At 39.8% G+C, this 12442-nt stretch overlaps 1 protein-coding gene across 11 annotated transcripts in view; it reads left to right on the top strand.

Annotated features, from left to right (window-relative positions):
• The window catches only part of CEP350 (centrosomal protein 350), a 192455-nt gene that overhangs the window by 100679 nt on the left and 79334 nt on the right, over positions 1-12442 (top strand). For 8 of the 11 annotated variants that reach the window (XM_076000426.1, XM_076000425.1, XM_076000432.1 and 5 more), the window contains one exon: positions 7439-7611. In XM_076000426.1, the coding sequence (XP_075856541.1) occupies positions 7439-7611 (173 nt within the window). The remainder of the gene's footprint in view (positions 1-7438; positions 7612-12442) is intronic. The other 3 variants (XM_076000429.1, XM_012772561.3, XM_076000430.1) reach the window with 1 other exon arrangement.

Below are 12442 nucleotides of genomic sequence, written 5' to 3' on the forward strand. Positions count from 1 at the left end.
GTTTCTTTAAATGGAACAGTGTCCGCCCTTCAAAGTGCTGGCTTTTCCATTTAATTTGCTAATTTATAAAAATAATATAGCTACTATTCCTTGAGAACCTACATTGTACAAGCATTGTATAAATCTCTGTTTTACGACCCATTTTGAACTTGAATAAGAAAATCACTCGAATTTGATTTTTGTCTAACATCATTTCCATAGTCTAAAATAAATATAAAATAAACAGCAAATAATAAATCATTAGCAAAAAAACATAAAGTGAGAAATGCACGTTAAAATGATGTATAACATAACCACATGTATTTAAGAATGTATTCCAATAGCAAATGTCAAATTTCAACATTGCTAAAACCGCAGTTACTTTTGCACCAGCCTAATAGTTTTCAATTATGGTTCCATTCTTGGATTAGAAAGGGTTAGAGGCTACTTTCCAGAATTCTTAGAGGTAAGACACTGACATTGCCAAGTGTAATAAAACTTCAATTTAAAAAAATTAAATCATGGGAATAAAAACCATGAAAATTAATGTTGTCCTTATTGAGTACCTATTATGCCTCTGAAACTATGTGATTTCATTTAAGCTTTACTGACACATACCTTTACTGATACTTCATTTAAGCCATCATCTGGATTACTTTGGTGAACTCCTAATAGGTTTGTTTCCCCATCCTCTAATCTTTCCCCACTCTATTCATTAGCCACATGGTAACCAGAGTGATTTTTCTAAAATGTGCAGCCAATTTGGTTATTTACCTATTTGAAACTTTTCAGTATTCCCTCAGAACATTCAAGGTAACATTCACATCACTTAGTATAGTATAAAAGTCCCTTTGTAATTGAGCCTTTAGTTCATCTCCAGCCTTGTTTTCTAGCATTTCCTACACTAATTACTACACTAATTCTAACTACTTCCAGTTCTTTAAAAGAACCATGTTCTCTTTGTCTTCTGTGCCATTATATATGATAGACACTTTCTTTCTAGACTCTCCCCTCCTTCATTTCATTTGGTTTACTTTTACTTACCCTTTAAGAATTAGTACTACCCCTAGTCTGCTTTAGCTATCCCTTCTATGTTCTCCCACAGCATTCTGAATATATGATATATTATAGTCTTGACCACTCAGTATATCCTTGTTCCTTTGCTTGTCAGTTACAAGCAACTAGACTAGAAGTTCTTTGAGGGCTACATTTTCATCACTCCAAAAAGAAACCCAGTACCCATTAGTAGTCATTCCCTATGCCCCTGTCTGGCAACCACTAGTCTACTTTCCATCTCTGTTCTCTATGGATTTGTGTATTCTGGATTTTTTATATAAATGGCATCATTACGCAAATGTGGTACTGTGACTGACTTCTTTCACTTATCATGTTTTCAGGGTTCATCTATGTTGTAGCATATGTTACTGTTTCATTTACATGGCCAAATAATATTGTATTGCACAGATATACCACATTTTATTTATTCTTTCATCAGTCGTGATTAGTATGAATAATGCTGCCATGAACATTTATGTACAAGTTTTTATGTGGATATATGTTTTAATTTATCTTGACTATATACTTAGGAGTGGAATTGCTGAGTCATATGGTAACTCTGTTTTCCAAAGCAGCTGCACCATTTTAGATTCCTATACCAGGAATGTAAAATGTTTCCATATCCTCACCAACATTAGTTATTCTCTCTTTTTTTTATAGCCATCTTAGTGGGGACCATGTATACTTGTATCCCAAGAACTTACTAAAGTGTAAAGCATACATTAGATAGTCTACTACATGTTTATTAAGAGAAATGATTGACACATAACTACTAATTGGTGGAATTGGGGTTCAACCCCGATGTCCTTCTGACTTTAAAGCCCTTGCTGTTTGCTGGCTTATATCTTTTACCTTACAGCTTTATTAGGAGATTTATCTTTTCACAAATATCTATTAAACCAGACAATTGCATTATATTATGATAAATACGATCGTAGAAGTATACGTAAAAAACAGCAGAAGCACAGGAATAGAAGTGACCAAACCTTCTGTGAGGGTTAGGGAAGGGTTCATAAGGACTTTGCAGAAGTGACACTTAAACTTAGTCTTGAATTAGTAGTCCATTAGATAGAGAAGGAAGAGCATTCAGAAGAGGAAATAGCATGTACAGAGGATCTTAAAGCCTGGCTCATAATAGGCTCCTAATATACTTTGTTTTTCTTAAATGAATGAATAAACAAAGAAAAACAAGGAGGAGAAAGGAAATTTCGGAGAATGTATGTTTAGTTTGTTGGCTGAAGGATAGCCAAAAACAGAAGTTCACTTGGCATTTGGATATAGGAGGGGCAAAGCCAGTCATACAGATTTGAGGCTCAATCTAAATGACAGGAATTAAAGTTGTAAGGATGCATAAGATTGCCCAAGGAGAATATGTGGCATAAAAGAGAAAAGGACCAAAACAAGTCCCTAGGGTACACCATCATTATAAGGAAGACAGAAAAATTAAAAGCAAGTAAAAGAATCAGGAAAACTTGTTTGAGAGGTGGGAAGAGAAACAGGCGAGAGTAGAATCATGGATTATAAGAGAAGAGATCTCTTTTATTTAATATTTAATTTTGACATAATTTCAGCCTTACAGAAAAGTTGCAAAAGTAAGAAAAAGTCCTCAAATATGTTTCATCTGGATTACCTTAATGCTAACATTTTACTACATTTTCTTTAGCAAGTAGAGCTTTTTAAAAAGCAGAAAGAGGTGAACACCATCTAATGTTGTGGAGAAATAAATTATCTATTGGATTTGGCAATTAGCAATTTAGATAGAGTTTATCAAGAACAGTTTTCTGAGCTGGGCATGGTGGCTCATGCCTGTAATCCTAGCACTTGGGGAGGCCAAGGCCAGGAGGATTGCTTGAGACTGGGAGCTCAAGACTGGTCTGAGCAAGAGTGAGACTCCATCTCTACAAAAAATAGAAAAATTAGCCTGGTGCCATGACTTATGCCTATAGTCCCAGCCACTCAGGAGGCTGAGGCAAGAGGATTGTTTGAGTTTAGGAGTTTGAGCGATGATGATGCCACTGCACTCTAGCTTGGGTGACAGAGCAAGGCCCTATCTCAAAAACAACAACAAAAAAACAAACAAAACAGTACTAGGAAAGCAGTTGGAATGGAAGCAGATTTGATAAATTGTGATGTTAATGAAAAGTCAGGAAGTAGAAACAGTGAGTAGAAGCCCCCTTTCCCAGTAGTTTGATTTTGAAAGGAAAAAAGTAAAAATAGTGGATGCCTATTATGATTATTTGAAAGTGAACCTTCCTTTCTCCTACTCATCTTTCCCAAGATAGTTTATTCTCATGCCCGTACCTATTTTTTATGTTTCGTATTATATCTCTCTTCATTTCATATCTTTTTTTTTTTATTTCGGCATATTATGGGGATACAGATTTTAAGGTTTCAATAAATGCCCATTTCCCCCCCTCCCGCCACAAGTCTGAGTCTCCAGCATGACCATCCCCCAGATGGTGCACATCTCACTCATTATATATGTATATACCCGCCCCCCTCCCCCCTGCCCAATACCCTATTACTGCAGTACCTATGTGACCACTTAGGTGCTGTTCAGTTAATACCAATTTGCTGGTGAGTATATGTGGTGCTTGTTTTTCCATTCTTGGGATACTTCACTTAGTAGTATGGGTTCCAGCTCTAACCAGGAAAATATAAGATGTGCTATATCACCATTGTTTCTTAGAGCTGAATAGTACTCCATGCTATACATATACCACATTTTATTAATCCATTCTTGGATTGATGGGCACTTGGGCTGTTTCCACAGCCTTGCAATTATGAATTGTGCTGCTATAAACATTCGAGTGCAGTTGTCTTTTTTGTAGAGTGTCATTGGATCTTTTGGGTAGATGCCCAGCAATGGGATTGCTGGATCAAATGATAGATTCACTTGTATCACTTTAAGGTATCTCCATATTGCTTTCCATAGAGGTTGAACTAATTTGCAGTCCCACCAGCAGTGTAGGAGTATAGAATTTTTTTATTTCCATCTTGATTTCTTCATTTATGAAGTAATCATTTAGTAGGAGGTTGTTTAATTTCCATGTTTTTGTGTAGAAATGTGAGTTTCTGTTAGGGTTGATTTCTACTTTTATTCCACTGTGATCTGAGAAGGTACATGGTATGATTTCTATTTTTTTAAATTTCTTGAGATTTACTTTGTGTCCTAGGATATGGTCAATTTTAGAGAATGTCCCGTGAACTGATGAGAAGAACGTATATTCAGTGGATTTGGGGTAGAATGTCTGGTAGATGTCAGTCAGACCCAGTTGTTCCAGGTTTTGTTTAAGTCTATTATTTCTTTATTAATTTTCTGTTTGGAGGATCTGTCTTGTGCCATCAGTGGGGTGTTGAAATCTCCGGTGATTATGGAGTTGCTATTAATCCATTTGCTTAGATCCAGTAAGGTTTGCTTTATGAAACTGGGTGCACCTAAGTTGGGTGCATATATATTTAAAATTGTTATCTCTTCTTGTTGAACTGTGCCCTTCACCATTATATAATGACCCTCTTTGTCTTTCACTACTTTTGTTGCTTTAAAAACTAAATCGTCTGAAATTAGAACTGCCACGCCAGCCTTCATTTGGCTTCCACTTGCCTGGAATACTGATATCCACCCTTTTACTTTTAGTCTATATGCATCCTTGTAGGTTAGATGTGTTTCCTGAAGACAGCATATATTTGGCCTGTATTTTCTTATCCATTCAGCCAGCCTATGTTTCTTGAGTGGAGAGTTTAAGCCATTCACATTTATTGAGAGAACTGATAGGTAAGGTAGATTACTGTTCATTCTGTTGGATTGGATGTTGTTGCTTTGATTTCTCTCTTGAGCCATTGTATTATCTGGCCTTTAATCTTTGGGTTTTGGTTGTTTTTATATTCGTGAGTTTCTATTATGGTGTTCCGTGCGTAACATTGTTTTGAGTACTTCTTGTAGGGCTGGTCTTGTCTTGGTGAATTCTCTGAGACTTTGCTTGTCTGAGAATGTCTTTATTTCTCCTTCATATACGAAGCTTAGTTTTGCAGGGAATAAGTTTCTAGGGTGGGCATTGTTTTGTTTCAGAAGAGTGAGAATGGGGCCCCAGTCTCTCCTTGCTTGTAAAGTCTCATTAGAAAAGTCTGGTGTTATTCGAATTGGCTTTCCCTTGTATGTCACTTGCTTCTTTCGTCTTACAGCTCGTAGAAGGGCCTCTTTAGTTGATATTTTGGTCAGTCTGATGACTGCATGTCATGACGTCTTCCTGTTTGCATTGAATCTCCCAGGGGTCCTCTGAGCTTCTTGAACTTGTATATCGAGATTTTGAGCAAGGCCTGGGAAATTTTCCACTATTATATCTTCAAATAGCTTGTCCAACCCTTGGGTGGTGTCCTCTTCCCCTTCTGGTAACCCTATGACCCTCACATTAGGTTTCTTCACATAATCCCACATCTCTTGTAGGCTTTGCTCTTTTCTCTTGTTTCTCTGCTCTATCTCTGTGATGGTTTTATTTAGTTGGAGGGTGTTATCTTCAGTCTCTGAGATTCTTTCTTCTGTTTGATCTACCCTGTTCTTGAGACTTTCCACTGTATTTTGTAGTTCCCTGAATTGATTCTTCATTTCCAGGAGTTGGGGTAAAGTTTTCTTCATTGTGTCTATTTCTTTAGTGAACTTTTGTTCTAGGTCCTGGAGGCTTTTTGTGGTTTCTTTGTGTTGGTTATTGAGTTGTTGCAGTTCGGTGAGTGTTCTTATGATCCACATACGAAATTCCTCTTCTGTCATTTTGGTTGCCTAATTTTGGTTGGTGTCCGTTTCGAGGGGGCTGGTGCTCTTCTTTGGGGGTGTGTTTTCCGCTTGGTTCTTCATATTTCCTGAGTTCCTTTGCTGATTTCTTCCCATGTCGATCAGTTGTTGTTTCTTTCCTTTAGGTTTTTGTTTGGGTATTCACACGCCTTGTTTAGTTTCTGAGCCGTTAGATGGTGTCTGTGGGTGAGATTCGACCACTCCCTGTATAATGAGTCAGTGGGTGCCGTGAAAACGCTTTGCAGGATGCCGTCCCTGTCAGTAGGTGGCACTTGCTTGGAGGAACAGGCTATGCTGTTGATTTTGTGTCCTGTTATCAGCTCTTGTTCTGGGCGGAGCTGGGTTGGGTAAGCCTGCCCTCAGGCACCACCAGTGCCCCTAGCAGGGGTCAAAGTTCTGTTCTCTGTTTCCAGGAAAAGCTGTCAGGGCAGGGCTGGAATGGTCCCGCTCAGCCAGAATGTCTGCGTGTGGGGGTGGGGCTGTCTGAGACCCGCAGTCTGGAGTGGGCCTCGCTTCTTTCCACCCTCCCCAACTCCGCAGCTACTCCTGGGCCTCTGCCAGCAGGCCAGACTACACGCCACCAGGCCTCCCCAGATTGTGATGCAGGCGGGGAAGGTTCCCTGCGCAGGAACGCCACCTGGGCTGGGCGCACGGCCTCCCTTTGGGGGGAGGGTTGCCCTCTAGGACGCTTATCTGCCCCTGGAGGCACACACACCTCAGCAGGCTGTTCACAAATATCCCTTCTGTGCCACGGGCAATGCTAGACCTCGGTGCAGGGGATCTGGTCTGCAGGTCCGACCTCTGGGTCCCAGAGTTCAAACTGTATCCTCACCACGGAGAGGAGTTCCGGTCCCAATTCACCCACAGGGAGCCCAAGCTGTGTCTGTGTCTCTCAGCCTCTGAGTCGGGACCGTTCTCCTGGGAACACCGTGCCAGCAGCACCTGGGAGGGCGGGCGGGTAGGGAGCTCACAGTCTGAGTTCCCCTTGGTCAGCTGTAGGGTCCCAAAAGGGAAGGTCCTGTTCCCTGGAGGTGCCTCGGTCTGGTGGCTATATTGTCTCTCTGGGCAGCCGCGGGTAGGGGAGGAAGAGGCAATATGGCGCCCGCCGCGCGGCTCAGGTCTGTGCACACGGAGGTGCTCCGAGGGATTTGGGAGTCTGGTGCTGCGTCCGCTACAGGCTCACCGCTAGCTGGCGGCGGCCGTCTCTGGGCTGGTGTCCGCAGGTCTCTCCACCCGCTGGGGAGCCCACCAGCAGTCCCAAATGCAGGGGAGGGGAAAGGTGATTTATGCACCTACCCTTCCCGCTGGTCTCCGGGCTGCTCCGGCGGTCTCAGCTTCCAGTTTTCCTTCGCAGCCTCCTCCCGTGGAGTCTCTCGGGGTCTCAGGTACCCCTTCTTCCGGCCCTCGTCTGCTGTATGCTTGCTTTCTTGCTTCTTTTTTCTAATTTCTGCTAGAATCTGTCTTTTCTGCAGAGACACTCTGTCTGGTGGTGTTTCTTGTCAGGCATCTTGATCCTCCCCCCCATTTCATATCTTGATTATAAAGCAGTCCTTTGGCCAAATAAGTTTATTTTGAAGTTATGATCCTTATTTTGCTGATTTTTTGTTTGTTTATAAGCAGAAGTAATAGTGGTAGCAGCCATCAAGAAAGTCCTTCAGTCCCATCTCATAAGGAAAATGAAAAGAAACTTCATGGTGAAAAGGTGGAGAGTTCCATTGATGAACAGGTTCAGACTGCTGCAGGTGATTCTCTACGAAGTGATAGTGTTCCATCTCTTCCTGACGAGAAAGGTAACTTTCCTTGCACATATATTTGTTTAGAAACGGGAGGAAAGGTGATCTCAGTTATAAAGTGGCAAATAACTTTACTGAAACTGTTTTCTAGAATTTTGTGGAAAGTAGAAGTTAAAAGTGATGAGCATGTATATTTAGCTTGAATACTTTCTAAGCAAAGTATTGAAGGCATGACCTGGTTTCTCCTTAGTGCTAATATTAATAATAGTAAGTTGAAGGTTTTGTTAAGCAAAAAGGAACCAAAACTTGAAGATTTGGAAAATTCTCAGCCCATCCATATTGTAAACAATGAGAAAGTGTGTTCTGAAGAGAACACCAAAGCTATGGCTGGACAATTACTTCATAAAGTCATCACCTGTGGATTTGACCAGCAGAAGCCAGGTATAGAGATGGGATTATACCATCAGAGACACTAAAGGAGAACATTGAGACTTTGGATTCTAAGATGGAACAGTAGAGCTTTTCTGGCTGTGAACATGCCTTAGCCTTCAAGAAAAGGGAAGAATAACTCCTAGGACAATCAGCAGGGCTGCCACTGTTACCATAGGCCCAGAGCATAGAGGCCTGGGTAGCAAGGCTGTCTCCTTGTTGATTTCAGACAGTGGAGTCACCTCCTCACTTTTAGGGGCCAGTCTGCCCCTCTCCATAGCCTCAAGGGCTGAGGATATAGAGCTGCTGTCTCAGTGGGCCCAGAAGGCAGAGCATCAAGCCAAAGAAGATTATTCTGTAGACTTCAGAGCTGATGGAATTTGTCTTGCTAGATTTTGGACTTGCTTGGAACCTGTCATCTCTTGTTTTCCAATTTCTTTCATTTGGATGGTAATGTCTATTCTATGCCTTTTCCACCATTGTATTTTGGAAGTACATAACTTGTCTGGTTTTACAGGTTCACAGCTGGACAAGAATTTTGCCTCAGAATAAATCATACTTTCAGTTTCACCCATACCTGATTTAGATGATATTTAAATGAGACTTTGGACTTGGAGTTGATGCTGAAATAAGTTAAGACTTTGCAGGCTGTTGGGATGAGGTGAATATATTTTGCGTTCAGAAAGGATGTGAATTGTGCAGGGCTAGAGGATGGAATGTTACAGACTGAATTGTATCCCCCTCAAATTCATATGTTGAAGCCCCATGTGACTGTATTTGAAGATAGGGCCTTGCAAGGAGGTAGTTAAGATTAAATAAGGTCATCAGGTGGGTGTCTTAATTTGATATGACTGGTGTCCTTATAAGAAGAAGAGGTACCAGGAGTACACACATACAGAGAAAAGGGCAAGAAGGTGTCTGTCTATAAGCCAGAAAGAGAAGCCTCACTAAACTAACCCTGCTGACATCTTGATCTTGGACTTCTAGCCTCCAGAACTGTGAGAAAACAAATCTGTTGTTTATGCCACACATTCTGTGGTATTCTGTTATGGCAACTCAGGAAGGCTAATATAATAGTTTATAAATGTTGGGAGGCATGGTCAGATTTCTTATTGACATTCACAGTCAAAAATGTTTCATGGACTGCTAGGTTAAACATTAATGAAATTCATTTTAGGATTAGGCTTCATAATGACAACTTCTATATCATGGTAGAAATTAAGGATATAAGAAAATAATAAATTATTTGTTTCCTGTAGGACAGTTTAACTTCTTCTGAATTTTATCTCATTAATAATAGTGTTTGAAGCTGGGCATGTTGACCTACATCTGTAATCCTAGTACTTTGGGAGGCCAAGACAGGAGGATCACTTAAGGCCAGTAGTTCAAGACTAGCCTGAGCAATATAGCGAGACCCTGTCTCTAAAAAAAATAGAAAAATTAGCTAGGCGTAGTGGTACGTGCCTGTAGTCCCAGCTACTCCAGAGGGTCAGACAGGAGGATCACTTGAGCCCAGGAGTTTGAGGTTGCAGTGAGCTTTGATGATACCAGTGCACTATAGCCTAGAACAAAGCAAGACCCTGTCTCAAAAAAGGGGGAGAGGGTTGTAATTAAAATACTGATGACAAATTTAATTATTGGTAATTTCTATGAGTCTTAGAAGGAAAGATGGTAACCATGTATGGCTTGTTTCATGCCATATCTCAAGTATTTATCATGATTCCTGGCTTCCAATAACAGTGAATAAATAATTGTCAAGTGACTATTTTGAGATATCATAAAGGAGTGACTTGATTTATTTAACTTCTTTAAACAATATTAAATTACTTGGATTGCTACTTCTGGCCATATTGGAGGAGCAAGGATCAGATTTGCCTTCTCTCCTAAAACAGGTATAAAATATCAGGCAAAACATATGAAATAATAATTTTCAAGATATTGGGCATCAGGCGGTGAATGATGTTTATTCATGAGAGACTGGAAACAAATGAGATGAGTGCCATGGTTGTACCAGCTTATTGCCTAAAGAGTTCCCATATTGCAGAGCATGGAGCCCAGTGGTCTCCTTGAATTGAAGAAGTGAAGGTGGGAGTCTGGAGAGGTCGAGAGAGCTAGAGTTCATGGGGCAACCACAGTTCGAAGAAATAGAACCATTAGAAAGACTGATATGTAAAAGAAAACATAAGAGAAAATCTAAGTGACCTTTGGTTTGGCAGTGACTTCTTAGATACCTCAAGGTATGATCCATGAAAGAAAAAGATTGATGAGTTGGACTTTATCAAAATTTAAAAGCTTCTGCTCTGTGAAAAACACTGTTAAGAGAATGAAAAGACAAGCCATAGACTGGGAGAATATATTTGCAAGTCACATATTTGATGAAGGGCTTATATCCAGAATATATAAAGAACTCTTAAAACTCAATAATCAGAAAATCACCAGCCCAATTAAAATATATATACAAGATCAGAACAGATATTTCTTTGAAGAAAATATGCAGATGGCAAATAGATGCAGGAAAAGGTCTTCAATATCATATCTCATTAGAGAAATGAAGACTTAAAATCATAGGATACCACAACACACTTATTAGAACAGCTAAAATCTAAAAAAACAGACAATTCAAATTGTTGACAAGGATGCAGAGCAGCAGGAACTTGCATTCATTGCTGGTGAGAATGCAAAATTATTTGGCCACTGTGGAAGACAGTTTCATAGTATTTTATAAGATTTGCTGTACAACCTAGCAATCACATGCCTAGGTATTTACTACATAATTTGAAAACTTAAGTCCACATAAAAACCTATACGTTAATGTTCATAGCAGTATTATTCACAATTGCTAAAAACTGGAAGCAACCAAAATGTTCTTTACTAGGAGAACAGATAAACAAACTGGTACATTCATACAATGAGATACTACTCAGCTATTAAAAGGAATACATTTTTGATTTAAGCAACAAATCGGATGATTTTTCAATAAATTTTACTAAGAAGCAAGCTCATATGGCTCTGTATTCTGTGATTCTGTTTATATGACTTTTGGAAAAAGGCAAAACTATAGAGATGGAAAATAGATTAATGGTTTCCAGGCATTAGGGGAAAGAAGACATAGTTGACTACAAAGGGAATGCACCAGGGAAACATTGAAGATGAAGGAACTTTTATGTATGGTATTTGTATGTTCTATATGAAGCTATGCATTTTTCACAACCCTGGAACTATGTATCACAAAGAGAAAATTTTAACCTTTTAATAACCCAGATGTTGAGAGATCCCAGGATGTAATGCAGCCTGTGACAAATGATCCTAACTATATTACAAATATATGGCAGGTTGAAGGGTATGGGATGGCAGGAAAAGCTGACCTAAGTAACTTTGGAAAGTGGTGTTTTGAGTGGAAATTTGAAGACTAAGACAATAGTAATAGTACATAAACCTAAACTCCAGTTGATGCTTTTATTTTTCACAGGGGTAAAACAGTTCTTTACATGGGTTGACAGTTCTTTACATATATATTGGGGTTGAACAAATAAGTAAATGAGTGTTGGACAGTAGGCACCAGGTTTCTCAGTGTTGGAGGGGGACACCACAGATACATAAGAAAGGAAGACCAGAATGAACCCTATGGTACTAGATTAGAGTCAGAGACATCAGTATGAATTCACATTTAGCTGGATTGTGTGTGTGTGCACATGTGTGTATGTATGGGTTAGTGTACATGCCACATATTACCTAGCCATGTCCACTGAGCAAGTGCAGAAGTCATATCCCTATAGTAAAAAGGACAACTAGTGCCTAGCTGTGGTTTCTAAACATTGTTCTTGAATAAAAGAAAACAAAGCTCTTTGGAGAAATGGTTGATTCTAGGACTGCAGATTCAAGATGTCCCGGATGCATCTTATAGTACCAGAAAGTGAGGAGGTATTCAGTAAAGAAAGGAATGACGGGGAAATGCCAAAGGCACACAGGAACCAGATTGAAAGAGCTGTCATATTTCTGATGAAGCATGGAATTAAAAAGATATTTTAGGCTGGCTGCAATGGCTCACTCCTGTAATCCTAGCATTCTGGGAGGCTGAGATGGGAGGACTGCTTGAGCTCAGGAGTTTGCCAAACTAAGCAAGAGTGAGACCCCATCCCTATTGAAAATGGAAAAATTAACCAGGCATTGTGGCATGTGCCTGTAGTCCCAGTTAGCCTATAGTCCCAGTTATTTGGGAGGCTGAGGCAGGAGGATCACTTCAACCGTGGAGTTTGAGGTTGTAGTGAGCTATGATGATGCTATTGCACTCTATCCCACGGGACAAAGCAAGACTCTGTCTCTAAACAATAATAATAATAGTAATATTTTAGTTTGCATTTCTTTGATTTCTAGATGTTAAACTTTTTTTCACTTTGTTTATGTTTCCTTTGTTAAACATCTGGTCTTGATCTTTTCTTATAAATGTATTTGTGGTTTT

Source organism: Microcebus murinus, chromosome 2, assembly GCF_040939455.1.
Source record: "Microcebus murinus isolate Inina chromosome 2, M.murinus_Inina_mat1.0, whole genome shotgun sequence".
Lineage (NCBI taxonomy): Eukaryota > Metazoa > Chordata > Mammalia > Primates > Cheirogaleidae > Microcebus > Microcebus murinus.